We start from the raw sequence: 26,396 nt of genomic DNA, 5'->3' as shown, positions 1-26,396 counted from the left end.
AAATGACCCAAAGTAACCCCAAAATTTTCTGGAGAGAGCGAGTTTGACCTCAAATAACCCAATGACCTCTAATAACCCCAAATTTTAATTGTTGCCCTCAAGTAACCCAAAAATGATGCAAAGCACTCCCAAAGTGCTCCATAGCAAGCGAGGGTGAGCTTAAGAACCCCAAACTGATAAAAATTTGGGGTTATTATTGGTCTTTGGGGTTATTAGAGGTCATTGGGTTACTTGAGGTCAAACTTGCTCTCTCCAGAAAATTTTGGGGTTACTTTGGGTCATTTTTTGAGTCACTTGAGGTTATTGTAGGTCATTGTGGGGTTACTTGAGGTCAAAACTTAAAATCTGGGGTTACTCTAGGTCATTGGGTTACTTGAGGTCAAACTCACTTTCTCCAGAAAATTTTGGGGTTACTTTGGGTCATTTTTGGGGTCACTTGAGGTCATTTTGGGGTTATTGTAGGTCATTGTGGTGTTACTAGAGGTCAAACCTTGAGATTTGGGGTTACCTTAGGTCATGGGGGTTATTAGAGTTCAAACTTGCTCTGTTCAGAAAAACACTGGGGTTATTTGAAGTAATTTTGGAGTTATGTTAGGTCACTTTGGTGTTACTTGAGGTAAAAAAATTAAATTTTGAGGTTATTATATGCCACTGGAGTTTCTTGAGGGCAAACTTGCTTCTCTCCACCCACTTTGGGGTTACTTTGCATCTTTTTGGGGCTTGCTTGATGTCCCCCTTTGATTTCAGGATGGTGAAATTTGTGTGCATTTGGAGCAGCTCAGAGCTCTCCAGCTCTGGCTGAAGTTGTATCCCTGTGTCCCCCCCACACCTTCACCCTCTGTAGCTGCAGGTTTTGGATGGATTTAAAAGACACCAACACTCTTTGAAACTTCAAACCAAATTTATTGGCCTGGCAGCATTTACACACTAGTCTGGATTTCAAGTAGCAAATGGGATAAAGCTGGCAGAGTTAGATGGGATTTGGGGAAGGAATTGTTCCCTGTGAGGGTGGGCAGGCCCTGGCACAGGGTGCCCAGAGCAGCTGGGGCTGCCCCTGGGGGGATTGGAGCAGCCTGGGACAGTGGAAGGTGTCCCTGCCCATGGAGGGGGTGGAATGAGATGAGATTTTAGGTCTCTTCCTCTTCCAATGCAGACTGGTGAAAGGCCCATGAGGCTGTGGTCAGTTCTGTGGTCAGTGTTGTGGTTATTGCTGTGGTCAATGTCATCGGGGTGTCCCTCCATTCTTGAGGTGTCCTTCCATCCTTGGGGTGTCCCTCCATCCTTGGGGTGTCTCTTCACAGCACCCACACAGCGTGCAAAGACTGGCCCTCAGGCACCAGTCAGCTCCTACAGCACACCCACACTGCTGCCAGCCTGCAGCAGCTCATTAATTAATCTTTAATTTATTAATAAGGGTGAGAGACAGGGGCCAGGGCAGGAGAAGGCAAAGAGAGACTGGAGATGGGAGAACTGCAGAGCAAAGAGGGAGGTTCAGAGGAGAGCAAAGAGGCACAGAGATGGGGACAGTGAGGCAGGAGAAGCAGTCACAGGGAGAAAAGAGAGGTGAAGGAGAGAATTCAGAGCTCCCACACACACAGAGGACACAGAGGCACAGGGGGAGCTGAGGCAGTGAACAAGCAGAGCAGAGTCCATGACATCCTGCTACTCACCTTTTGTCTTGGGGCAAGGGAAGCAGCTCCCTCCAGCCCCAGAACCCAAATCTCTGCTTCTTCTGCCCTACATCCCAGCCCAGTCCATCCCCAGACCCACACTCCAGCCCCACTGTGCCCAAAACTCCCTGTCCATCCCTCCCAGGGACTCTTGGTGTCCTTCCAGGCCCTGCTGCTCCCTGTCTTTGCCCCACCACACAGGACCCGGTGCTTACGAAGGATTACAACACTTTTTATTCCCACGCAGCCGTTTCAGAGTACAAACACAAGACAAGACACCAACACAGACAGCACCCCCACATCCACCAGCACCCCAAGGCTGCTCCCCACTCTTTCACCAGGCCCCCAGTGCTGCCCTGTGCCCACAGACCCCAACCCTGCTCTGACCTTTGCCCACCACGCAAACACAGCAGGGAGTTTCATCCCTCCTTCCTCTGACTCTTGCTCCTGCCCACCAGAAAGCGCCTCTTTCCAATTATTGGCACCAGCTTGTCACCACCACAGCACAATGCCAAGATTTTCAGACCCCTATGGATGAGTTTGGCTGTCTGAACCAAACCTCAACACCACCTCTGCTCCAGAGAGTCAGAGGGTGACACGGTCCCAAGGTGTCACAACATCCAGTGATGGCAATGCCCTGCTCTGGCCATGACCTGTGCCCCAACACCTACCTCTGGGTGAGTCTGTGAGCTCAAAAGACCCTGGTGGCAGCTCCCAAGGACAGGGGAGACCTACAGCTGTCCCTGTGAGGGGACAGCACGTGCTCCATCCTGTCCTGCACTACCGACAGGTGTGGAGCACCCACAGTGCACCCCACAAGGGAGAGCCTGGGGAAAAGGCTGCAAAACCTTTCTTTGAGTCCACATCAATAAAGGAAAGCTGTAAAAAAACCCCCAAACCCCAGTCCCACATTGCTGCTGGTGAACATCCTGCTCAGTCCTGCTGTTGTGCCTTCACGTGTCTCCTTCACACCCAGGTCCGTGTCCCATCTCTCTCCAGGTCACGTCCCTTTGTCTCCTGGCAGCGTGGCTGGGTGGGCAGCAGCGTGGCCAGGGCTGGGGGGCTGTCTCCTACCCTACAAAGACTCCGGCTGACGCGAGAACAGTTTTTGGCTGGGCGGCGGGGCCGCGCCTACGAGGTCAGGTGCCGCGGAGCTGAGCGCAGCCACAGCCACAGCTGGGCTGCCATCACCAGGGTCACTCGGGCACGGTGCTCCCCTGAAGAGCTGGAGGCTGCCAACACAAAACCCACGTGAGCTGGGGCTCTGGAGCACACACACAGTGGGTGCCTCCCCCCCAGATCATGCCAGGCTGGTGCCCACCCAAATTCCCAACCTCATTGCCCCCAGACTCTGCCCACGGCATTTGCTCCACCCTGCCCTGTACCATGCAGGCACCATCACCTCCCTCACAGCTGCCTGCCAGCAGTGTCCTCACATCCCTCAGGTGACAGGGACAGTGCACATCTGGCTCCCCGTCCTCCACACCCCTTCTGTCTGCAACACGCCACACGTCCCGGCCACCTTCCCCACGCTGCTCACCCCACAGCCCCTCAGTCTGGGGGTGGCTGTCCCCTGCTGTGCCCATCCTGACCCCGGTACTTGCCCCTGCAGCTCTTGCCGTCCCCTTGCAGTGTCCCTGTCACACAGCTGCACAAAGGCCCGTCCGCCTGGCTCGTGCAGATCTGCTCACAGCCTCCGTTGTCCTCGCACCAGTCCGATCCTGGACACAAACAGCAAAGAGGGACACCTGAGTCATTCTCCCACGCCCCAAGCCCCTGGTCCTTGGCTGCCTGAGGCTGGGATGGCAAACAAATCCTGCAGCCTTCCCTGGGGTCCCACTTACGCTTCCTCCTGATAGGCCCCACTGACAGGATCTGCTCCTTGGACTCCTCGGCGAAGGCGCTGGCCATCCTTGTATGCTGAGGGCAGTTCTGTTCAGGGATAAACAGCGCCTCTGTCACCCTCAGCCTCTGCCCAGGCCCCCTCTGTTCCCCTCCAGCTGTCCCAGCTCCCAAAGGGACCCTGCAACCAGGCTGAGAAAGCACAGGTCCCAAGGTGACCTGCCCATGACAGAGCATCTCCTCCCCATGCCTAGAGGGACACACTCCCTTCTCTCCCCTAGGGCCACATCTCTGGTCACCTCTCCGGTGCCACCTCAGCAGGGCTCACTGCACTCTGGGAGAGCCCTTCAAATCCAGCATCCCCTCCCTCTGCACTCGCCCCACTCACGATTTTGCAGGAGTATTTCTCGGAGTCGCAGAGGGAGACGGCGCAGTGCAGGTGAACCTCGTCGTAGTCCCCGATGAACTTGAAGACGGTGACGTGGAAGCGACACGTCAGGGACACCCCGTTCTCCTCTATGCCAATGGTGTTGTCCTTCATGTTTTGGCACCTGTGCAAAGCACTGATGCTCAGCACCACCCTCCTGTGACTGGGACACTCCCTCAAGGGAGTCCCCATAAGGCCGCTCACCCCCGGTCCCACAGCGGGGTGCTTAGACCCTGCCATGGTTTGTCTGGACAAGGGTGTCAAGCCCTGCTTCTGTCGCCTCTCTCTGGCATTTCCAGCTTCCCAAAATGCCTGTTCCATGATCCATGTGCCCCTGTCTCCTGCAGTTAGGTGTTGCCCACACAAGGAAAGTGCTTCTCTCTGCACACGCAGGGCTTCTGGCTATGTCTATGCCAAGCAGATTAACTCCCGCTCCAACAACACCGCTCCTCACCCTTTCCAGACTTTGATCAACCTTCTCACTGGCCAAAAGGTCCTTGTCCTGGCTGACACCACCACCCTTCCAGTACCAACAGACACCATGAAAACCAGCAGGGCTCACCCTCCCTCGATGATGAAGTAGCGCAGTTTGTCGTTGCTGTCCCGCGAGGGGGTGGCGTAGCACTTGTTCAGCATCAGGATCAGGTGGTTGGAGTCGGCCCCCACCACAAAAACCCCCACGTAGAGCACGTCCCGGGTGGTGAGCACCACCTCACCCTGCCGGTACGGGTGCTTGTAGGACGAGTTCTTGTACAGGGCCATCTTGGTGGTGAAGCTCCCTTCCTGCGTCGGCACCGTCAGGTTAATCACGCTAACGATGACAAAAAAATCAAATCACAATCGCCTCAGTGGGTGGAAAGGTTTTGCACCCCCAAATTGCCTTGTTTCACAACCAGCAGTGCCTCACCCATCTGGGTAATGGGCCCTGCTCCTACCTGAGCATCGGCCGCACGACTGAATCCAGGGAGATCTTGATGTCCAGCTCATAGGCACAGGAAAACTCCACGTTGATGGTCCTGTCCCTGGTGATGATGTTGCCCGTGTTGTTGGCACTCTCGATCCACACCGTGTTCTTGTACACTATGTGAGTGCTGTTGGACTGCGGAGGCAACACAGGGCACTGCTTAATTCCAGCTGTCCCCACCTCCCTGCCCCTAATGAGCACCTCTAAATGAGCTGTGTGACAAGGGACCTGCTGCCCCTCCACCTCTGGCCAGAAAGGGTGTGGAATGGTGGGGCTTGGAATTGTATCCTTACTCTACAAAACCTTCCCGTGTTCTCCTGACCCCCAGCCCATTAAAGCATCTCCCAAGCATCACCTGCCCCAGCCCTGGGGTTGAGCTGGACAGCAGTGGACTGTCCCATACTCCCAGCCCTGTGTGCCCCATGTCCCTGCTCACCTGCACCAAGTTGCCACAGTTGCCTTTGGTGTTGTTGATCTGGAAGGAGATGAAGTCCTCCCCCTCGATGCCAGGGCAGTGGCGGTCATTGACCCGCACGCCCTCACGCTCAAAACCCAGCTGGAACAGCTTGCACTTTGAAATGGACACCTCCATTTGGGCAGCCTTGCAGGTCACCTCTGCATCAATAATGTCATGGGTGGCTGGAGGAGAAGATGACACCAGATCACCACAAATGGCTCCTTGGCACTTGTATCCACCACCAGAAAGGGGTTGAGATCATCTCCATGCTCTGCCCATCCTACATCCCTGCTGCTGAAAGTGCTCCCAAGCCAGAGATGCCCATGATGTGCACCCCAGAAAAGCTGTTCCCTGCTCTCTGCTCCCCTCTCGAGCTGTGCATGGTCAGGGAAACCCATCTTGGCAGAGGTCACAGCCCTCGGCACATCCCTTTCCAAAGCCCTTGTGGCACCATGGCCCAATGTGGAGCACTGAGCCCACAGCCAGGAGCAGAGGACTCACTGTTCCCACAGGGCCAGGAGCAGAGGACTCACTGTTCCCACAGGGCCAGGAGCAGAGGACTCACTGTTCCCATAGGGTGGGGGCTCGATGCAGCCGCACAGCTCCCCGCCGTTGTCCAGCTCGCAGGTGCGGTTGGGGCAGTCGGCGCCCACACAGGGATCTTCCACCACTCCTGCTAAACAGCACAAGACACAGCACAAACACAACCTTTACCCTCAGACCGTGGGGGCAGCCACTTCTATCTCCTCTCCCCAGAGAGACATGGCTCCCCTCGACCTGAGCAGCCCCAGTTCTCTTACAGCAATTCTCCTTCTCGATCCAGTCGGTGCCCAGGATGCCGAAGGTCCGGCAGGCTTCTCCGTAGGCAGCCAGAGAGCCGCACAGCTGGACCTTCTTGTGGTTGTAGCAGCCATCCAGAAAGCAGGACTCGTAGAAGGGCAGAGGGTCCAGGAGGCCGTAGCAGGGCTGGAAGAAGCCTTTCATGTCGGTCAGCTTCAGGCAGTAGCTGTCACTCTGCAGCTCCTGGATCTGGACGTTGTCGCAGGAGGCTGCGTACTGCGAGTACTGCAGCTCATTGCAGCTGTGGGCACCAGACACATCGTGGGGGCTCCTTTCATGGCCATTCCCGCTCCCACCTGCTGGGAAGGGGCTGTCTGTCCACTCACCTCTTCTGCATGCCGTTGGTTTTCCAGCTCTGTGCCAGCACCACGCTGCTGACGGCTGGCTTGCCCCGCAGCGTGGCGTAGTCGTCGGTGCGGTCGCCGTTGAAGTTGCCGCAGAGGCCGCACACTTTGTTCTGCAGCCGCTCCCCAATGATGATCTTGATGACGTTGAAGCCGTTGTAGCGGATCTGGATGTCAGGGCTGGAGTCGATGACCAGGAAGCCCTCCTGGCTGAAGATCTTAGTGGACAGCCCCGTGACAAAGGGGATGCTCACGTGGCTTCCGTTCACCTGGCACGAGAGAAGCTGACGTCCCTCCCATATTCTCTGCCTATGGAGGTGGGCGTGAGCCACTCATAAAAGATCCCACAGTTGCTTCCCACTACCCCAGCTGTGAAAACATCGACAGCAGTCTGGGGCCCTCATGGAGACCATTGTGCAGCCTGGACTGCCTTTCACTATCCCCTCCCAGCCCCACTCAGGAGGGGCTGGACACCCCTGACGAGACCTCACCTTGACAGTGTTCCTGTCACTGATGAGGATCTGCTCCTCGTTGATGTAGAAGTACACGGGGGAGATGATGGTGAGGTTGGGCGAGGACCACTTGTCGAAGTTGATGATGAGCTGGAAGGAGAAGTCGGGCAGCTTCTGGCAGATGGTGGAGAGGACGAAGGCGCAGTTGGCGGGGAAGCGGAGGAAGGCGCCGTCGAAGGTGCGGAAGACGCCGCCGCCGGCCGCCAGGCAGAAGGAGCTGCGGGTGCTGAAGCAGCCGCGGACGCCGTTGCGCAGCGCGCACTCCTCGTCCGACTTGCAGTGCCGGGGGTCGCACTGGATCAGGTTGCGCCGGAAGCAGCGGCACCGCCGCGTGCAGTCCCCGCTCCAGAAGAGCTGCTTGGGCTGAAAGAGGGACCCATCACCGCCTGCCCCATCAGCCTCTGAGGATGGCTGGGACAAGTTTACAGCCCTCTGTCACACGATGAGCGAGAGCAGGAAACAGGCAGAGGAAAAGAAGACGCTGGCAGCTTGCACCTACCTCTGCTATCCACACTCATGTTTGCACTGCCACCACAACCTCCCTCACCTCTTGTGCACACACAAAAACACAGTGCTTAATACCCCCTTGGCCTTTCTTGTGCTCTGCAAGCCACCAAGCCATCTGCAAGGAAGCCCAGATGACAGTACCCCAATATGGCTCCTCATGGGGCAAAGGCACCGTACACAGAACAGTTTCACTGGCACAAAATACAACCCACAATGATGTGAGCAGTGCTATCAGCACAGCACTCTACTGCTTCAAACTCCTTGGTGACATCCAGTAGCTACAGGAAAGCAAATTTCATGGTGAAACACTACATCCATGATGAGTGAATACCTGGCACAGTGTGATCATACAATACTGGACTTTGGCACTCATCAAAGAGTCTTCCCAGCCACCACACTTCTCTCCATCCCACCTCCACCAGCTCCCTCCTGTGCTTGACACCAGTTCACCTTCACCCAACAACTGCATGATAGTTTTTTGGATAGAAAGACTCCCTGTGCAGCACACCCACTCCTCTCTAGCCCTGCTACCAGCCCATCCTGACCGTCATCACTCAAACTCTGCCCAGAAATATCATCCAGAGGGAGGGAGCAGGCCCCAAGAGCTGCTCACCTCATAGTATTTGCCATCGGAGTAGCAGCCACAGTTGTGGGGCAGGATGCAGCTCTTGCCATTGAGGACGTAGCCGGGGTCACACTGGCAGCCCTCCACGCAGTAGTGACTGCAGTCGCTCTTCAGCCGGATGGCGGCACATCGGGGCTGGCACAGGGACACACAGCTCTCGTAGTGGCTGTTGGGGGGACAGCTGACAGCTGAGCAGGGGACAGAACAGACACAGATTAGCTCCGTGGACACAACCAACCTGGCTCCCCACCAGGGACTGATTCAGACCTGTCATGCATGGTGCCAGTCTGTGGCCTCACCACCCCATGAGAGCAAGGCCCCTGAGCCATGAGCTTGCTTGTTAGAAGGGAAAACGACACAAATTTAATTTTCAGTCTCGTTAGCAAAGACAATTACTTCCCATCTGATTTGCCAGACAGATTGGCTGCGTGCAGTGCCCATCCTCAGGAGCCTGATTGAACAGCACATCGTCATCTTATTGACAAGGGGCTGCAGCTTCATTAGAACAAACACGCACTGCTGGCATTGAGGCTGACTGATATAATCCCTGGTTAACAGTGGGGGATGGCTGATGCCTTCTGAGCTTGAGGCTTTCCATTTTCCAGCCCTGTCCCTTCTGACCTTGAGACTTTCCATTTTCCAGCCCTGTCCTTTCTCTCCTTGAGGCTTCCCCTTTTCCATACCTGAACCACATGCAGTGTGTGACAATTCCAAGACAATACAATGTCCCAGCAAATGTGGGAGGGATTGGCTGGCCAGGCCATTGGTCTCCCCCTCCCTGGCACCCCAGGAGAAGAAGGACCTGGAAGCAGGGTGGCACTTACAGCACGAGGTGAAGTTCCTCCAGCCAGTGATAGCAATGCCCTGAGTCTGGCACGTGCTGGCGTAGTTCTGCAGCCAGCTGCAGGCTGTCTGCATGGCCCCCCCATCCACGCAGGTGTCAAAGAGGCAGTTCTTATAGAAGAATCCAGGGTTGATCTTGCTGTGACACTTGGCAAAGACACCGCTTTGGCTGGGGATCAGGCTGCAGAGCTGCTGGGGCTTCCAGAATCCTTCCACCTTGCCGCAGGCCGGGCAGCGGTCACCACAGCCCACGCGGCAGAAGGCGTCCCGCTTGGCCCAGCTCTGCACAAAGTCACTGATGCTGGTGGCCGGTGTCCCCCCCGCGGCCACCAGGTCGTCCTCGGGGTTGCCGTTGTAGCGGCCGCAGAGGCCGTAGGTGAGGTTCTGGAAGCCCCGTGGGATGGTGACAGACAGGAAGGTCTTCCAGTCGTACACCACCTTCAGCCCAAAGTCGGTCTCCACCACGATGTGGAAACCAAAGGCGAAGATGTTCACTTTGCCCTGGCCCAGCTTCAGGGGAAGGTAGAGACGCTCGTCGTTGATCTGCAGGGAGGAAACAAGGCACACAGTGAGAGGGAATGATGGTGGGAGCTTCCATAGAAGGACACAAATGAGGGCGGCTCGGCATTCCCAGAGAAAGGTCCCTGCTGGCCTCACCTCCACACCCAAAAGAAGGCAGCAAAAACAGAAATCCTCTCCAAAAGCTGTGCCTGGCAGCACAGGTCCAAGCATGACCTGACCCCCAGAAAACCTTGAATGCCATAAGGCCTCATGTCGAGGGTTTTGCTCCAGAGTTTGGGAGTCACACCTGCAGAAATAATCAGAGCCCTCACATCCCTGCACTCACCAGCACGGTGTATTTGTAGGCACGGTGGATGATGATCTTGTAATTAAAGACCTCCACTTCGACCTGCTTCACCCACAGGGCCAGAGAGGTGTCCCGATCCTCGTTCTTGGCCGTGACAGTGAACGCTGGGAACGTGTCCGAGCGCTCCACCCTGGGCCGGGAGATGGTGGTGCACAGCACCAGCTCACAGCTGCTCTGGAAGTCGAAGGAGTAGCCATCAAAAGTCAGGTAGTGCCCATAGCCCGAGATGATGCAGGAGGCATCGGTGCGGACGTGGCAGTAGTAGAGGCCATTCTCCTCCAGGCAATACTCGTCGTCCTTGCAGGACACATTCTCACAGTACACGCTGTTGTCCGAGCCGTTGCAGTAGCACAGGAAGTGGCAGGAGATGTCCATCCAGAAGGTCTGGTTGGTGGCCAGCTGCCGGCCCTCGAAGTTGCAGCCACACTCGCGGCGAGGGATGCAGCGGGTGCCGCGCAGGGCGAAGCCCTCGTCGCACTGGCAGCCCTCCGAGCACGTGTCCCTGCACACGGGGCCCGAGGCCAGGCTCTCGCAGGTCTCCACGCAGCTCATACACTCCTCAAAGTGGCTGTTCTCCGGGCAGGAGAGAGCTGCAGGGTTGGCAAACACAGAGCCTGAGCCCCCAGCTCTGACAGCTCAGGGTGAGGAACGGGCAAAAAGCAGGGGGTGACGGGTTCAGGGGAAAAGGGGAAACATCTTGTGGCCACTGGCTCATTCCAGTCCCTTTGCAACCCTTTCTCCCCTCAGCCACCACCCCGCTTACATCTCAGCCCTGTTCTGGCATGTACCAAACATCACCTCCTCCTGTTATTTTCCAAACAAACACCTCCCTGAAACCTCTGAGGCAGAGACAGGCACAGCCTTCCCACCATCTACTTCCATACTCAGGATTTTTCACATTTGCTTCTGAATTATGAATGTTCTCCCATCCACGGCAAGTTTACAGCGGCAGCTAAAAACCAGTGTTATTCAAATTATCCTCTGGTGGTGGCGTACAGCACCGCCAGACACCATCTGCGGCTCTGGAACGCTCCTACAGTGCACCATAAAACTTCTGCTACCTCCTGAAATGGCACCTTGAAACCACTTCCCTGGGAAATCTGTCTCTGCTGGCACCAGAAACTACTGCCTGCGATTCCAGCATCCCGCATGAGAAGCTCTTCCACCTCTACACGCCCACAAATCCCCAACAAAAAGACTCTGCCTGGGTTTGGTGGGTTCCAAACTCCCTTCTCTCCACCCTGGGTGATGAAGAGCCTTGGTGGACTCACGGCAGAAGCTGTGGCTCCTCCACTGGCCGATGTCCACCTCGGCGTTCTTGCAGGCGGTGGCGTAGCGTGCCACCGAGTCACACAGCTCCGACACGTTGCCCCCGCTCTGGCACAGGCGGAAGAGGCAAGTCCTGTAGTAGGCCGAGACGTTGACCACGCTGTGACACTCCAGGAAGGAGCTGTTGGTGGGGTCGTTGATGATGCCGCAGCTGGAGCGGCTCCTGTAGGACTTGAGCAGCTCCGAGTCGTTGTTGCAAGCCATGAGCAGGTCCCCGCACTCGCCATTGCAGATCTCGTCAAAGGTGGTCCAGCTCTCCAGGAACTGCTCCAGGTTGTCCGTGAACTTGCCCTTGGGCAGGCAGAACTCGTCGGTGGCGTTGTCGTTGAAGAAGCCGCAGAGGCCCACGGTGCAGTTGAAGTAGGAGGTGGAGAGGCGGATCTCCAGGAGGCCGGAGTCGTAGTAGCTGATGGCCAGGAGCCCCTCAGACTCCACCACGGTGCTGTTGTCAGTCCGGTAGATTTCCAGGCGCCCAGAGGCGTGGAAATAGGGCAGCTCCACATCATAACCATTCACCTACAAGGAACAAGGTGGAGAGGCTTCAGGGAGGGTGATGTGGCTTTGCCTAACCATGCACATTAAACACTTCCTGACCCAGACCCACCCTCCAAGGCCCAGAACTCCTCTCAGTGAGGGCATACAGCTGTACCTTTGGCTTTTGCCCCACAAAAAGCAATTTTTCTTCTAGGAAAAAAGCAAGTTGCAGGAGAAGGAGGAGGCAGGAAAGCCCCCTGAGCAAACAGAAGGAGCAATGCTGTAGCAACAACTTCACAGGCACCCAAAGGGCCTCCACAAGATGCTTCAAAGTGTCCCTGTGGTGTCCACAGCCGCAGACCCACAAGCTCTTCTCCACTGGATCACACATGAGCCACCACCTCCCACCCTGTGCCTGGGCAGCACCTTTACCTTAATGTCTGACAGCCTGGTGCCTCCAATCTTCACCTCTTGGCCGGCCGCCTGGACCCGCAGGACGCGCGGCCCGTTGGGAGCAGAGCCGGCCTTCTTCTGGCTGATGTCCACCTCGATGAAGTCTGGCCTCTCTGGGCAGGTCTTGAGCAGCGTGTAGGACTGTTCCAGCGGGTAGGGGAAGGTGATGCCATCGAAGGTGTGCAGCACCTGGTCCTGCCCCACCAAACACACGGTCTCCCTCTTCGGGTAGCAGCCCCGGTAGCCGTTCTCGATGGTGCAGATCTCTCCATCGGGGCAGGTGCTGTTGAAGCACCTGGCCTCCCCGCCAGCCTGGCAGTGGCACTGCACAGTGCAGTCTGCTGAGGCCCAGAAGGACTCCCCGGTGGTGTAGTAGCGGCCGTTGACGTCGCAGCCGCAGGCCTGGACGGGGACGCAGCGGTCGGCGCTGAGGACGTGGCCCTCGGGGCACTGGCAGCCCTCGGTGCAGGGGGAGGTGCAGGCCAGCGGGGCCGTGAGGTCGGAGCAGGTGGCAGGGCAGCTGCTGGCACACACCGAGTACTGGCCGAGCTCCGGGCACTGCACGGCCGCCGCTGTGACAAACAGAAGGGCTGTGTTACAGCACAGGTCAGGGTCAGCTGCCACCTTCTCACTGACCACAGCAGAGACAACACACAGTGACCCACGACTCCCTCAGTGGTAGGATTGGCCCCTCCATTTCCCACTCAGGCCTCTCTGGGCAGTCCTGGGCTTCCCCAAAATAGCCCCAGAGCTGCCCACAGCTATTTAAGGCTGCAAGGATGGTGGACTGATCAACCAGTCCCCATTCCAGACCAGCCTCCAACTCTACTCATGGCAGCTGATGATCTCCAGAGCAACATGGAGCTCCCACCTCATGCCTGACCTGTGCCACACTTTTGCTGGAACAAGGCTGTGATGCTACAGAGAGGAGGGACCAATCAATTCTCTCCCAACTCCCTCCACTTCAGGCAATTCCCTCCCGCAGATTTCCTCCCCCTCCTGTCACGCAGGCAAACCCCTCCTCCCAAACACTCACCACATCCCGTCTGGCTCCTCCACTCTCCCACCGAGATGCCCAGGGCCTGGCACACGGTGGCATACGCCTGGATGGCCTGGCACAGCCCGGTGCCATTGTCCTTGGCGCTGCAGAGGTCGTAGACACAGCTGTGGATGAAGGCAGTGGGGTCCAGGACAGCGGCACACTCCCAGAGGGGCCCCCCGCTCTTGTTGATGAAGCCGCAGTACTCGGGGGTGAAATACAGAGCCTCGGTGGCGGGGTCACAGAGGCTGCAGTTCTCCAGGCAGCCCGTGGAGCACCTGCGCTCGGGATGTGGCACCTGCCAGCTCTCGCCCAGCTCCGCCACGGACGTGGCCGCCCTCCCGTCCGAGCGCAGGACGTCGTCCTCGGGGTCTTTGTTGTAATTGCCGCACAGCCCGCACGTGGCGTTGATGTAGGAGCCCGGCACGGACACGGAGGCATAGTGCTGCCCATCGTAGGTCACCAGCAGGCCAAAGTCAGTCTCCAGGGCAGTGGACAGGCCGCTTTGGTAGACCTTGATTGCACCCAGTTCCAAGGAGATGGGCAGGGACACCACCAGGTCGTCCACCTGCGGGGACAACACCCAGCAGCTGAGCCAGCGCCGTGGAACAGCAGAGCCCTCGTGCTGGGACACAGACAGGACAGCCCTGCTGTGGGGTCTTGGGCTATAGGGACATGCACAGAGGGACAGCCACTGGTAAGCTACAGGCACTTGGTGTCACCCGTGCCCATCCCACACTCTCCAGGCTGCTGGCACAGTGCTGCTGCCACCTCAGAGGAGCTGAGCTGGCAAGTTCTCCCCTTCCAGCAGAGCTCTTACCTTTGCCTTCCCAAAGCCGCCCCTGGGCAGAACAATCTTGTGCGAGTAGACCTCCACAAAAATATCCCTCAGCCAGGAGACGGAGGAGCCGCCTCGGTTCTCATTCTTGGCCTCCACGTTGAAGTAGGGCAGCTGGGAGCCTGGCCAGCACTGCCTGGCGAGGAGGTAGGAGCAGGAACCCTGGAAGTGAAAGAGGAAGCCGTCGAAGGTGTGGTAATGTGGATCTCCGAACACCACGCAGGTGCTGCTCTCCACCGGCACGCACTGGAAGAATTTGGTCTTCGTCTCACACGCCTCGAAGGGGCCACAAGCCATGTCCTGGCAGAGGATCTCATTGTTGAAGTCCAGGCAGCGGCACTTGGTGGTGCAGTTGGCGTTGTCCCAAAAGATCTCCCCTTGACGGAGAAACTGTCCTAGAAAGACAGAAAGGGGAAAAACCCACGCTACATCACTTCTTGAAACAGAAGCACGCTCTGAGTGCACCCTCGGGGTGGTCTGCTGGTTCTGTGGTGGAGACACCTCCACTGTGTCCTGCTGCTGGGCTTCTCAGCTGCTTTGTTTGTGAAAACTCCCAGCAAGAGCTGCTCAGCAAATCCCAAGCTGCGTTTCTAACGTGTGGTGCATCCTCTTTGAGTCCAACCCGCGCCACAAGTCCCTGGAATGCTGTGAGTGCTGCCACAAATCCGGGGTCAGTGCTGCAACACACAGGCTGGAAAACTTGAGGGTTATTCCACGCATTTTGGACACCCACCATTCCCGTTCTTCTCCAGTATTGCAGGGCACAAGAGGCTGTTGTGCTGTTTTCCCGAAGGAAAAGCCCCATTTGGAGGCAGTTTCCAGCACTTTGTTCCACTTGCACCATCCTCCCGCTTTGCTGGCACTTCCATGGATCCCCTGCTCACATAACTCTGCTGGTCAAAAAGTCACTCTGTCATCAGCAGCCCCAGGAGCAATTTACTCCCATTCAGGAGGAGTCTGTAGTAATTACAACACCAAAGAGCTGTTGATAAGGAACTTCCACCCCACACAGGAGCCCCAGCAGAGCGCTGAGTGATCGCACAGCCCCAGACGTGTTACACCAGCAGAGAGGGAGCGGGTTTGGCTGGTGAGAGACAGGGAGAAGGCTGGAGAACAAGGGTGGCAAGTCCCCGTGAGAGTTTCTCTCCCCTCCATCTGGCCATTTTTCACACTCCTCCGGCGCATGGCTTCTGCCGTGCGCTGTCTGAGTTACCTCTCCTAAGCTTTTTGTTCTCTTCCCTGCCTCCTACAAAAAAAAAATTAAAAAAAGCTATTTTCTGCTTCCCCGCAACAAATGTCTCCTCTTGGCAAGGCCCACGCTCCAGCCATCCTGGTGTGGGGAGTTTGGGAAAGGGGTGTCATTTGGATCCAACACCTCGTGCTGCATCTCCTCTCATGGAAGGCAATCAGCCATTCACTGTGAAATGCAAATCCAGTGGTGGGATCTACTCGCGCTCCTCTTGTCACCTGCAGAGCTGAGACTTGTTTCCAGCTTCTCTGCCAAGTCCAGCCTTCCTTCCTGGGGTCAGCAGCTGGAAAAAGCTGGAGCAGCTGGACCCAAAACTTTGCTGGAGCTGCAAGAGCCTTGGAATCTCGTGGAGCTTCAGTAGTCCTAAACTAGGACATAAAGGAGCCACATGTCTCCGGTGTCTGTCTGCAAATGACAATCCTCTCTTGCTGGAAAGACTCCTGGAGCACAGTGGGTGCTCCTGACAGTTTTATTTGTCAAATGGAAGTGCAATAATCTTTCAGCAGCAGAGTCCCTGTGCAGCCAGTGTGTGCATCGATTAATCCCTTTATGGCCCCGTGCTGTCAGTGACAGGCACAGACTCTGTAACTGCTGCAGACACATGGCATTTGTCCTGCCTGCAAAACCTGCTGTTCCTCCTGCACAGACAAGGGAAATGGCACCACAAGATCAGCTTCCCTAATTTATGGGCAGGAGGAAATTGCTGTCTCTGGGTCTTTCCTGCTGCCACCAATTATCGCAGGAACCCAGAGATGTGCAAGGACTGAACCCTCTCTTGTGTTTCTGTCCCTGCAGCTCATGGAGATGCCCTGGCAAAAGCACAGAACATCCGGCACCCCAACAGCATCACCTTTTGCTACACTGCACCTCAAAATTTAGGGACAAGCAATGTCATTTCTCCCTTACCTCTCAGGCTGCAGCCGTTGGCCGGGTCTATTTCTCTGCCATCAATTCTGAAAGCCCAGCGCCCAGGGATGTTTACATTTGTTGTTTCCTCAATATTGACAATGTCTGGTGTTCTGGAGCCTGGGATGCTGAAAAAGTTGGTGAGGTTTCCACCATTGAAGCCAGCCTAAACCAGAGAGAGAGCAAATTCCATCACCCTTCTTGGCAATAGGAAATCCATGCTGCATTTCCTCACTTCCCTGTTCCACCCTGAGTTCATCTTCTTTAGTTTTAACAGTTCTTTCTGGAGATTTCTGTTTTCAGGTAGTCAATTCCTGTTTTCAGGTAGTCTAAATTTCTGTTTTCAGGTAGTCTGGGTTGAATGAAAAGCTAAACAGGCACTACAAGCAGAAGGGATGTGTATTCACAGGTTTATGTTTTTACAGGTACATATATATGCACATATAGATCTAAGGGTGTGTGAATTGAAAATAAAGTGGGGGTACAACATAGGGAGAGAGAAAGTGAGGAAGCAATGTGGGGATGCAGGATTCCTACATTCCTTATGCAGGAACATCCCCTTCCTCAGGCAGAGGGACTGACTGTGGCACTGCTGCCACCACCAAATTTTGGAGGGCTCATCCCACCATGCCCAGCAGTTGAGTGCAAGGCCAGTGCTGAGGATGCTGAGGGACTCAGCAGCCTGAGCAAGCATGGATACCTTGGAGAAGCCATAGGCAGTCATCCAAGAGCTCAACAGGGATGGAGATGCAGGAGCAGGAGCCTCACCTGAGCCATCACCCCGCCGAGACCAGTGAGGGGATCCCCTCCGCTGGCTGTGCCCGTGGTCCAGCTGATTTCATGGTAGTTAAATAAGGCAAAGGATGACACCCCATCTGTGATCAGGACAGCCTGGAACGTGTTCACCTGTGGAAAACCACGGGTCATACTGCTTTTCTCCTGCCCTTCTGCCACACTGAGGCCCAGGTGAGCCTCACAGTGAGGAGCAGAAGTGGAATGAGACACCAAATACATTTGTTCTTGCTGCCACAGCTCCAGCAGCTCCCATTCCTGCTCCTTCCTCCAGCTGGGAGCATGTGAAGACCATCTCTGATCCAAGGGAACACCAATAGATGGCAGCATGAGAATAAGCTCACGGGGAAGGAGCAGCGGGCAGGATTTGGGTGGTTGTGATCTGTTATCTCCCATTACCCTGTCTTAGCTGTATTCCTGCATAATCTTTCCCGGTTCCCTTCCACATTCATATCCTACAACACTGCTGAGGGTGGATTACATCCAAACCAGACATGTACACCCTGCATTTTGCTGGCTGCCAAATCCCCTCCCTACCTGTTAAATCCTCTGCTCCTGTTCTTCCTTTCACTTGAAATGACTCTGCATTTCCAGCCCCACAAACTCCAGGCACATTCCAGCCAGGATCCAGGTGGGAAAAGCCCATCTTCCCTTTTAGGGCTGAGCAGAAAGACAGAAGTAGCTCCTTCCCTTGAGATATTCCCTCTATCCCTGCAGATCCAGCAGCAGAGCTCATCACTGGGAACTCAGTCAGTCACTTCTCTCAGCCCCCTGCACTTTCCTCTCCTTCCCACCCCTGCCCTGGGACCGTGCCAGGAGAGCAAGCAGGATTTGAGCAGGGCACAAAGTGTGGGCTGCCTGTCTTTTAATTAATCCAGAGCAACACTTGGAGCCTGGCTACCTGGGCACTGCACAGCAGGGAGGAAACACAGCCACAGGAACAACTCCCAGGTGATTGGGAAAGCCCTGGGATGGAACCATCTCCCAGTGGGAAGCACCAGGTCTTATCCTGCCAGGAGCCCTGAGTCCTGATGGTGGCTGCTGGAGGAAGGGGAGGGCTGGGGGTGACTTTGCACCACGTTCCATCCCCTTGGAGCAAACCCACTGGTTCTGAGGATGGCCCAGAGGGGACCCCAGGGCTGCTCTTGCTGCCTGCACGCCACAGGGGATGTCACCTCCAAGGAGACGGGGCTCTGCCAGGAGAGCTCTCCAACACGGAGGCAAAGCAGCACTGGGAGCTGTCAGGAGAGAGAGGAGTGGGCAGAGCTGCCTCTCAGCAGCTGCAAATGGCACAGTTCACAGCAGGGCAAGCGGGGCAGGCAGCTGAAGCAGAACCACTTCCACTCCTCACCCTTTCCTTGGGATTGTTTCTCCTGCTTTCCTCTTGCTCACCTTTGCCAAGCCTTTTGCCGCGCTGGGAGATCACAAACACGTCACACATAAAGGCAGTGGCACTTGGAGAGTGCCACAACAGCTTTTCCACACAGCAACAAACCCTGCTCTGCTCAGGAGCCTCTGGGAGGGTGGCAGGAGGTGAATCTTACACCTGGCTCTCCTCAGGAACACTTCCATCAACCCCCAATATGCCCCTCTTTGAAGCTCCTGGCCACAGAGCACCTTCTCTGTCCAGCCAAGGCCCTCAGAAAATGAATTTTCTCAGGTGACATCTCCAGGCAGCACCTGCAGCATCCCCGAGGCCACATTCCCAAATTTTCTGCAGCTTTTCTGCATTGTGATGAAATTCCTGCTTAAATTGTACGGTGCTGTTCCTTGTGCCAACCCCGAGCCCTGGCTGCTGCTCTGCAGGAAGGCTCCTCTGTAGCAAAATAAATTGCATTGTGTTGCAAATGTAATTCTTTAGGCAATACATGAATCTCTATATCGCTTGCTGTCTGCAAATATATATATATATAAATATATATGTGGGGTTTTTCTGCAAGTGCTGCCAGGGCTGGCAAAAAATATGCATCAAACCTCAAGCTTCTCTAACAAATGGAAAAGGGCTGAACTGTTTTTCAGAGCCAGCTCTTCGAGACAGGAGAAGCTGGGGTTTGGCACTCGTGGCACACAGGCTAATGCTGGGCAATCCAGACCATAGCTGGGATCCCTCACTTGCTATCCAAGAATGGGTTGGATGAGGTTTGGGACAACCTGGTCTAGAGGAAGGTGTCCCTGCCCATGGAAGGGGGTGGGATGTGATGATGTTTTCCAACCCAAATGACTCTGATTCTTCACCCCAAGGTGAAGAACCCGCAGGCCCTACCAGCAGTCCAGCACGGACCTCCCGACATCAGCTGCAGTCACAGCTCACAAATTCAGCAGATATTTAAAAGCTGTCCAGGCCCTGACAAACATCCCACTGCCATCCCCCTCCTGTGAGATACAGCTCACACATTTATGTCACAAGTCATTAGTGTGACTCTGATCAGCGTGATCAATCTCCCATGCAGGCAGGGAGCTGCCATCAGAAACATCTGAATTTGTATGCAAGAAATGCATTATGATCAAGCCAGAAAGCCCTAATTGGTGTCAGAGCCTTGCTTAGATCCTACAAACCCTGAGGAGGCGATGCTTTCCCTGGAGCATTTAAAGCAGGGAGCGAGGCTCCTACAGGCTCCCAGGGGAGAGAATGAAAGACCATGGTTCTCCTCTGCCCAGAAGGGAACTGGGGAGCAGGAACACCAAACATCTCGCTCCATTTTACACCCAGATGATGGCACAAGACACAAAACACACCCACGAGAAGCCACTTACCGGCGTGGTGCTGCTCCCCCCGTAGAACGTCACCTCCTCCCAGGTGACAATGAAGATCCAGAGGGCAGAGAAGGAGGCCATGTCCCTGAAGTGCCTGCGGATGTCCCGGGAGGCCCTGCGGAGCAGCTCTGGCTCCGTGCTCTCCCGGTAGTAGATCTCCCCGCGGATGCCGTTGTGCACGTCTGCCCAGAAGGGCGCCACGAAGGCGCGGCCGTCGGTCAGCGGGAAGGCCTCCGGCGTGAACTGGCTCACCAGGGCGTTGAAGGAGATCACGCCGTTGTTGTTGACCTGCGTGGAGACCCCCAGTTTGGCTGAGCAGAGGTGGTTTAGCAGAATTGATCAGCACAGAGCTGCTGGTTTGTCAGGAAATGCGGGGAGAGAGGATTTGGGGTTATACACAGACAGAGGGTGAGCAGCTCGATCTCCTGGGCAGAGATCCCGCTTCATCCTACCCACGGTGGCCAAGAGTTGGGGCAGGAAGCCCCAAAAGCAGGACAAAACCCTGAAAAGTCTTCAAAATGGGGTTCTACAGGAGAGGCACCCATCAGAGCAGGATGGCAGCCAAATCTACTGAGACACTGCCTCAGTGTTTGGGAGTAATACCCAGCTCTGCAGGGATGTGGACGATGGTGACACAGGTGGCTGCATGGGGAAAAACTGCTTTGTCATCTGTGACAGATCCTGGGGCTCCCCAAGAGCAGGGAGGTGCCACCTCAGCCTCCCCAGAGTCTGCTGAAGATGCTCCCCAAAACAACATTTTTGCAAAGAATGGGCAGCAAATGGCACTGCTGCCCTGGAAGCTGGAATCCCTCGTCACACAAAGGTTTGGAATGGGATTCTGCTTTCCCAGTGCTGCTGTGCACAAACACGAGCTGGAGAACAGATGAGTCTTTGCCTCTCTTCTGATCCCACAGAGGCCACAAAATGTGGGCTGTGGCACAGTCAGACTGACTTTGGCCCTGTCCAAGGTTTAGGTGAGTTCAGGTGACTCCTTTCAGCCCAGCCCTGGTGTCCCCTTAGCCAGGCTATTGCTGTGCCATCACCTGGGAGCAGCAGCAGCCTGTCCTTGTCTGGTGCCCCCCCAAAACTGCTGCCCCTTTTCCCCCCTGCAGGTCCTGCATGTTCTTGTTTCTTGTCATGGAGCAGGAATAATGTCCCTCGTGTCAAGCCCTTCGCTCTGCTGTGCCATTTAATCACCCACAAAGAAAATTTATTGCCTTTTAGATTCCTTTCCTATGAACATTATCCCATTAAATATACCTTTGACTTTCTTAATCATAAAACCTATCAGTTCATGAAATCTAAGAACTTGTCAGGTAGCTGCTAATAAATCTTCCAATTCCTGATGACAGGCAGAGCGTGTTTAAAATGCAGCCAATAATGGCAAGGAAAAGGATGAAGGGAAGATCTGCTTTCTCTACTTACATAAATGCTTCTGTATGGGACTCCAAAAAAGATGAATGGCACAGAGATCTTGATTTCAGGTGAGCTCCCATCATCGACTTTGGGGGTTTTGGTGTCGTTCTGCCAGAATGGATACAGGCTTGCCATGGTATGAGCTGGAAGGAGAGGGAGAAGAGCCAGGACAGTCCTGATTTCAGAGAGGCCACAGAAAACAGCACCAAACCCCAACATCTGCAGCCAAAGGGTGCCTGAAGCCAGGGCAGAGCTGCTGTGGGACTGCTCAGGAGAAAAAGCATCATCCAGGTTAGTCAGGGCACAGCAAAGTGACCACAGGATTCACCACAGCTGCAGTTTTTCCTCCCCTGGGACTGTGACCAAATCAAAGCCCCTTCACACGAGGACAGCAGGTCCATGCCCTGCTCCAGGATGGGCAGGACTGGCTGTTCCACATGGTGAGGTGCTCAGGGCAGCAAGCAGCACCAATTCCAACCCCCAGAGCCACGTTCCTGGCAGTGCCCACCTTCCTCCTGCCTGTTCCTCCCCTGCCAGGGCTCCTGACAGCCTGAGGGGTCACTGCTCCGACATTTCCCAGTTTCCTGCTAAAAGGCAATGCCAGTGAACATAATTATCTCTCCCAAAAGTACTTCAGAAGATGGTTTTGACACATTTCAGCCGGCTGCATTTTTACCAGCCTAAAATCCATCAGCTTGAGGCACAAGCAGCCACTTCAGACCCCAGGGCACACATCCCTTCTTGTTCCAGCCTCTGCCAGACTTGTGCTGTCATTTCGTGTCCTGTTCCTCCAGCCAGCTCCTCACAGAGCAAAAGGGGATTTTTCTGGGTTTGCCTCCCCCTTCTCCCCTCTTTGATGTAGGAAAGCCTCACGACATTCAATCTGGGATGACAGAGCCCCCGGCCTTGGAACAATCCTGGCTCTGTTCACCTGGGTTCTGGACATGATTTCATTTCCTGGGCCCTGCAGCCGAGGCTGGGTTGCTTTGTGTTCCCATGGACACAGAAAAGGCTCTCTGTGATGCCCCACCCTGAGGATGCTCCATGCTGGGCATTAAGGAGCCACTGACCGAGCCTTCACAGGCTCCACATTTCCCTAGAAAAGGGAGAAAAGGGGAAATCTGGCCTAACCCATTGGCATCCTGCTCTCCAAAGATGTTTGTGTGCCCTGAGTGCCCTGCTGGACATAAAGGGAGGTGGCATTGATAGTGTCCAAGCCATACCTCAGTCTCCACAGACATATCCAAAGTGCCACAGCAGAATTCCTCCTGCCAGGCAGTAAAATAAATCATTTCATAGCTGTTACACACCTGATGAGTTATCACAGCCAAGGCACAGCTACAAGACAAGGATTTCATTCCTTTTTTAAACAGGAGGCTCAGCAGACATTCCTCAATTCCTCTTTAGCTCTACAAGTGCCACCCTACCTGCTCAGCAGCCCTAACACAGGAATTTTCCAAACTCCTGCTTCCTCTGGAATGCTCCAGGTGCACACACAGCCTTATAAATTATAAACACAAGCATCCCTTAGGATTCTCAGTCCCTCCCTCCCCATGGGAAACACTCAGTTCACCCTGGTTGTTGTTCTTGCTCCAGCCAAGGAGCTGGGGGTGTTTCCCAAGCCCTCTGGGGTGTTTCCCCAGCCCTCTGGGGTGTTTCCCAAGCCCTCTGGGGTGTCTGGGCACAGCCCAGCTGGGGAATGTTTTCCTGCTGGGAGATACTCACCTCGCTGCCGTGCTGTTATCACCAAAAGGGCCACCCAGGCTCCCAGAAATGATCTCTTGTTCATCCTAAAGGAAGGAGACAAAGCCAGCCATGCATCACATTGGTGGGAAAACACATCCTCAAGGCGATTCCTGAAGCTGCCTGACTGCTGCTGACACGTGGATGTTTCAGAGCTGGAGGTCCCTCACCTGCCAGGCAGCCCTGAATCCCAGATAGGATAGGAGTGAAGAGAATTGCATGGCAGGAACAAATCACTGCCAAAGGAAGCCCAGAAACACCTGGCAGAGCTGATTTCATGTTTGGAAGCCACAGCTCTCCGTGGGCTCCTCATTCTCCTGAGCATTCAGGAGCAATTCCTGATCTGCCTGGGGCAGGGATGGCCACTCCTGGCTGACCCCAGGGGGAGCAGAGCTGTGATGTGCTCCCATGGGCTCCAGCTAATCCTCTGCCCTGGCTGCCACCACAACCATCACCCAGGGGCTTGGATGAGCGTGGAAGGAGCACAAACATTTACACAGCTGGGCAGCTCCCTGTACAGGAATAAACGAGAGACAGAGAGGATGCAGATACAAAATGAAAGTGAAATCCTGTGTCAGCTCTAATTCCTTCTGTGCCTAATGCAATTTGTTACTCGTTATTAATCCAATAGAAAATATTGCTCAAACACCTGCTTTGATTCCTTTGCCCGTTGATTGCGCTCGTTCCGCACGGGCAGGGCTCAGGGAGAGCTCCCAGGAAGGTCTCAGAGTGCTGGGAAGGGATGTGGGAACTTCCCACAGCAGCTGTGTGTGTCCTGGACAGCCTGGGTGTCAACAGCAGCCTCCCCACCTTCCCAGCCTTAAAAATCTCCCTAAAAACCCCTAAATTCTCTTTGTGTTCTCCCCATGGGTCTGTTTCTATGGAAAATGTGGATCAGCAGATCCAGCTCCTTCCAAAGACACAGAGCACAGGGTTACAGGGGGAACATCCCATCATTTATCCCACATCATTCCCACTGACTCCCATTCCTCAAAGTTGGGAACAAGCAGAGGGAAAGTTCACTCACATCAACACAACCACATTCCCCGTGGGGAAAGGTTCATTCCCCCAAGGAAAAGTTTTAGGACATTCCCTGTCTTGGAAAGGTGAGAGTGACAGAATTTTGGATAGATTGTAAATCTGAGTCTCGTTAGCAGAGAGTGACCAGTGAGAGGACAAGAGCAAAACAGGACAGACAGCAAAGAACACACTACTGAACACATCCCATCCAAAACTACACATTTTTTAGGTATGGAAGAAAAAATTACCAACCTGTTTCATAGGCTAGAGGAGCAATCAAGTGTGAAATTTTAGACCAGTCTTGGTGGAGCAGGGAGAAATCCTATGTCAATGGAGAATGCATGCCCGTCCTCCCGTGCCAATTATTGCTGATGACTGAAACGATGGCTCAGTCCTTTGCTCTCCCAATTGAAAACTCCGTTTTCCTCAATGCTCTTCCAGGGCTGGAGCAGTGTTGAGTTGCAATCACAACTGTTGTTCCTCTACTGATAAGCAGCAGGCTAATCTGGAGATCAGATTCTGGCCTGGAGAGGGAGAGAAGCCTCTTTCTTCCCCAGAAGCTCACCCCCTTCAGGTGGATTCAGATGGAAATGCCAGAGGGACGGAGCTGGGCTCGCAGCTCTGCTGCTCAGGGAACAGAAAACCCAACCCTCAGAAGAATTGAGCCCCTTCCTCCTTTGTGTAAAGGGGGGAAAAAAAAGAGCCCATCTATATAAAGTTACAGGATTAGCATTAAACAGTGCTAGGCTTAAAGTGCTGTTCAAAGGCACTGCCCTGAAGTCTCAATGGAGTTGCTTTGCCATCCAAGTCCTGCTTTTACAGGTGGAAAAGGAAAAACTCACCCAGTCCAGCCCAGAGAAGGTTTCCTTGCTGTCCCATCCCCTCTGCAAGGACTGGTGCTGGTGGGGAGCTTCACTGGGGGACTGCTGTGAACATTATTATCATTTTCACTGGTGCAGCTGCAGTTTCCACAGGGATTTTCCCTGGGCTGACCACAGCTCTGCATTTGAGTCCAGTCTGTACCCCAAAAAAGATTTCAGCTGGTTCATATCCATGTTGGATGAGAGGGAGAGCTGAAACAGCAGCCCAGGGGTGAAGGGTCCACCAGCAGAGCCACGTTAGAGCTGATTTTTCAGCCTGCAGCAAGGCTCAGGTCAGACAGGCACTGCTCCAACCCCAGCAGTGGGAAAACAGCCCGAGCTTGGCTGATTTTCCCCTGATATTTTGGGTGGGGGCCTTTTAGTTCCTGTTTTCCCTGCTAGGAGGTCTTAATTCCTCTTGTCCTCCACCCTTTGTCAGGAAGAGGAGACAGGAATGCCAGTAGCCCAACAAGAAGCCAAATTTTTTTTGCCCTGTGTGGTCCTGGCAGTGTGTTAAGCAAGTTTTCCCCAAAAAGCTTTCTCTTACCTCAGCAGTCTCTTTTAGCACATCAGGGCACCTCGCTGCCTCCACAGCAAATCCCAGAATTTGCTTTCCCTCCATCCTCCAAGCATGGCCTTGCTAGCAGGATTCTTTCATTTTTAAATTTATTTTTACCCTTTTCTAAGCCAACAGAACTATTTTAGGAGGGCAGGGGGATATCAGCACTGACTGATATTCCAGGGGCAGATTACTTCTAGTCTGTATCCCAGCTCTTCCCTTCCTTCCCATACATTTTAAACACAACCAGCTCCAGGAAAATCAATTTACTCTCCTCATTCTGTTCTGTAACACAGAGAAAACTGGTGAAAACAAGTTTCCTTCTGCTCCTTTGTCAGTTTAATATTCTGGTCCTGTTTGTCCTGGGCAAGTGAACACTGATGAAGTTTGATTAGGTCTCACTGTCTCTTTGGGGAAGACTTTGTCTTCCAGCCTCTCTTCTTTTGGCAGGGGATGTTCCCATCATGCAGTGCTGAACACATCAGAGCTGAACAACCAAATATTTTTTCTTTTTTTTTTTTCCTAAATTATTCTAGCAGGAAACTTCATCCCGTGCCTCACCTCAAGGGAAAACAAGCATTCAAAGATGCCACAAGGGCTTCTGTGGCTGCCTGACCTCAGCACAGCAGCCACAGGCAGTGCCTTGTCTCGTTCCTATCCCAAGGAACAGCCCCTGGAAGATGCCCTGGCAATGGATTTGCCCAAAAGCTGTTTCCCATCCAGAGGGGCATCTCCCTCCTCTTGCCTCCCCCAGGGCCATTTGGTGCAAGCCCTGAGAGTGAAATTTGTTTTAACCCCAAGGCCAGTCCCTGAAGACAGAGAGAGCAAGCTTCAGGTTCATTCCTCACCTGGAGGTGGGGATGAGTCCCAGACACAGGGAAACACAGTCCAGAAGAGGAACAGATCTTCCAGCTCTGTGACTCCTCCTTTTGACAGGTGGCACCTGTGGCTGTGCCCAAGCTCAAGGACAGACAATAAAAACCATCAGCAGGACAAAAAAATCCTGCCAGTTTTCACTCACATCTTTGGGGTGACAACAGGGAACATTTTTGCTTCAGGGAAGAC

General features: G+C 54.6%; 1 protein-coding gene across 11 annotated transcripts; it reads right to left on the bottom strand.

The window, feature by feature from the left end:
• Window positions 1–882: 882 nt before the first annotated feature.
• TECTA (tectorin alpha) lies at window positions 883–26,331 on the bottom strand. 11 transcript variants are annotated; one of them, XM_015649764.2, is made up of 25 exons: window positions 24,755–26,331; window positions 24,165–24,587; window positions 22,875–22,939; window positions 21,159–21,413; window positions 19,734–20,021; window positions 16,956–17,093; window positions 16,188–16,353; window positions 14,015–14,427; window positions 13,192–13,762; window positions 12,135–12,727; window positions 11,171–11,744; window positions 9,879–10,489; window positions 9,013–9,574; window positions 8,177–8,376; window positions 7,036–7,419; window positions 6,527–6,813; window positions 6,161–6,441; window positions 5,926–6,036; window positions 5,340–5,542; window positions 4,875–5,038; window positions 4,502–4,750; window positions 3,901–4,063; window positions 3,515–3,602; window positions 3,275–3,391; window positions 883–2,902 (listed from the first exon to the last, which is right to left on the bottom strand). In XM_015649764.2, exons 4-25 carry the CDS (start codon window positions 21,366–21,368, stop codon window positions 2,802–2,804), a joined length of 6,474 nt encoding a protein of 2,157 aa, XP_015505250.1. In that variant the 5' UTR covers window positions 21,369–21,413; window positions 22,875–22,939; window positions 24,165–24,587; window positions 24,755–26,331; the 3' UTR covers window positions 883–2,801. The 11 variants fall into 11 exon arrangements, 10 of the variants coding, with proteins under 10 accessions (XP_015505250.1, XP_015505251.1, XP_015505252.1 ...); XM_015649765.2 differs by having other exon boundaries at window positions 24,165–24,536; XM_015649766.2 differs by having other exon boundaries at window positions 24,165–24,536; window positions 26,180–26,331.
• Window positions 26,332–26,396: the final 65 nt, after the last annotated feature.

This window comes from Parus major, chromosome 24 (assembly GCF_001522545.3).
Source record: "Parus major isolate Abel chromosome 24, Parus_major1.1, whole genome shotgun sequence".
Lineage (NCBI taxonomy): Eukaryota > Metazoa > Chordata > Aves > Passeriformes > Paridae > Parus > Parus major.
This window is presented reverse-complemented; position numbering and strand designations above follow the sequence as displayed.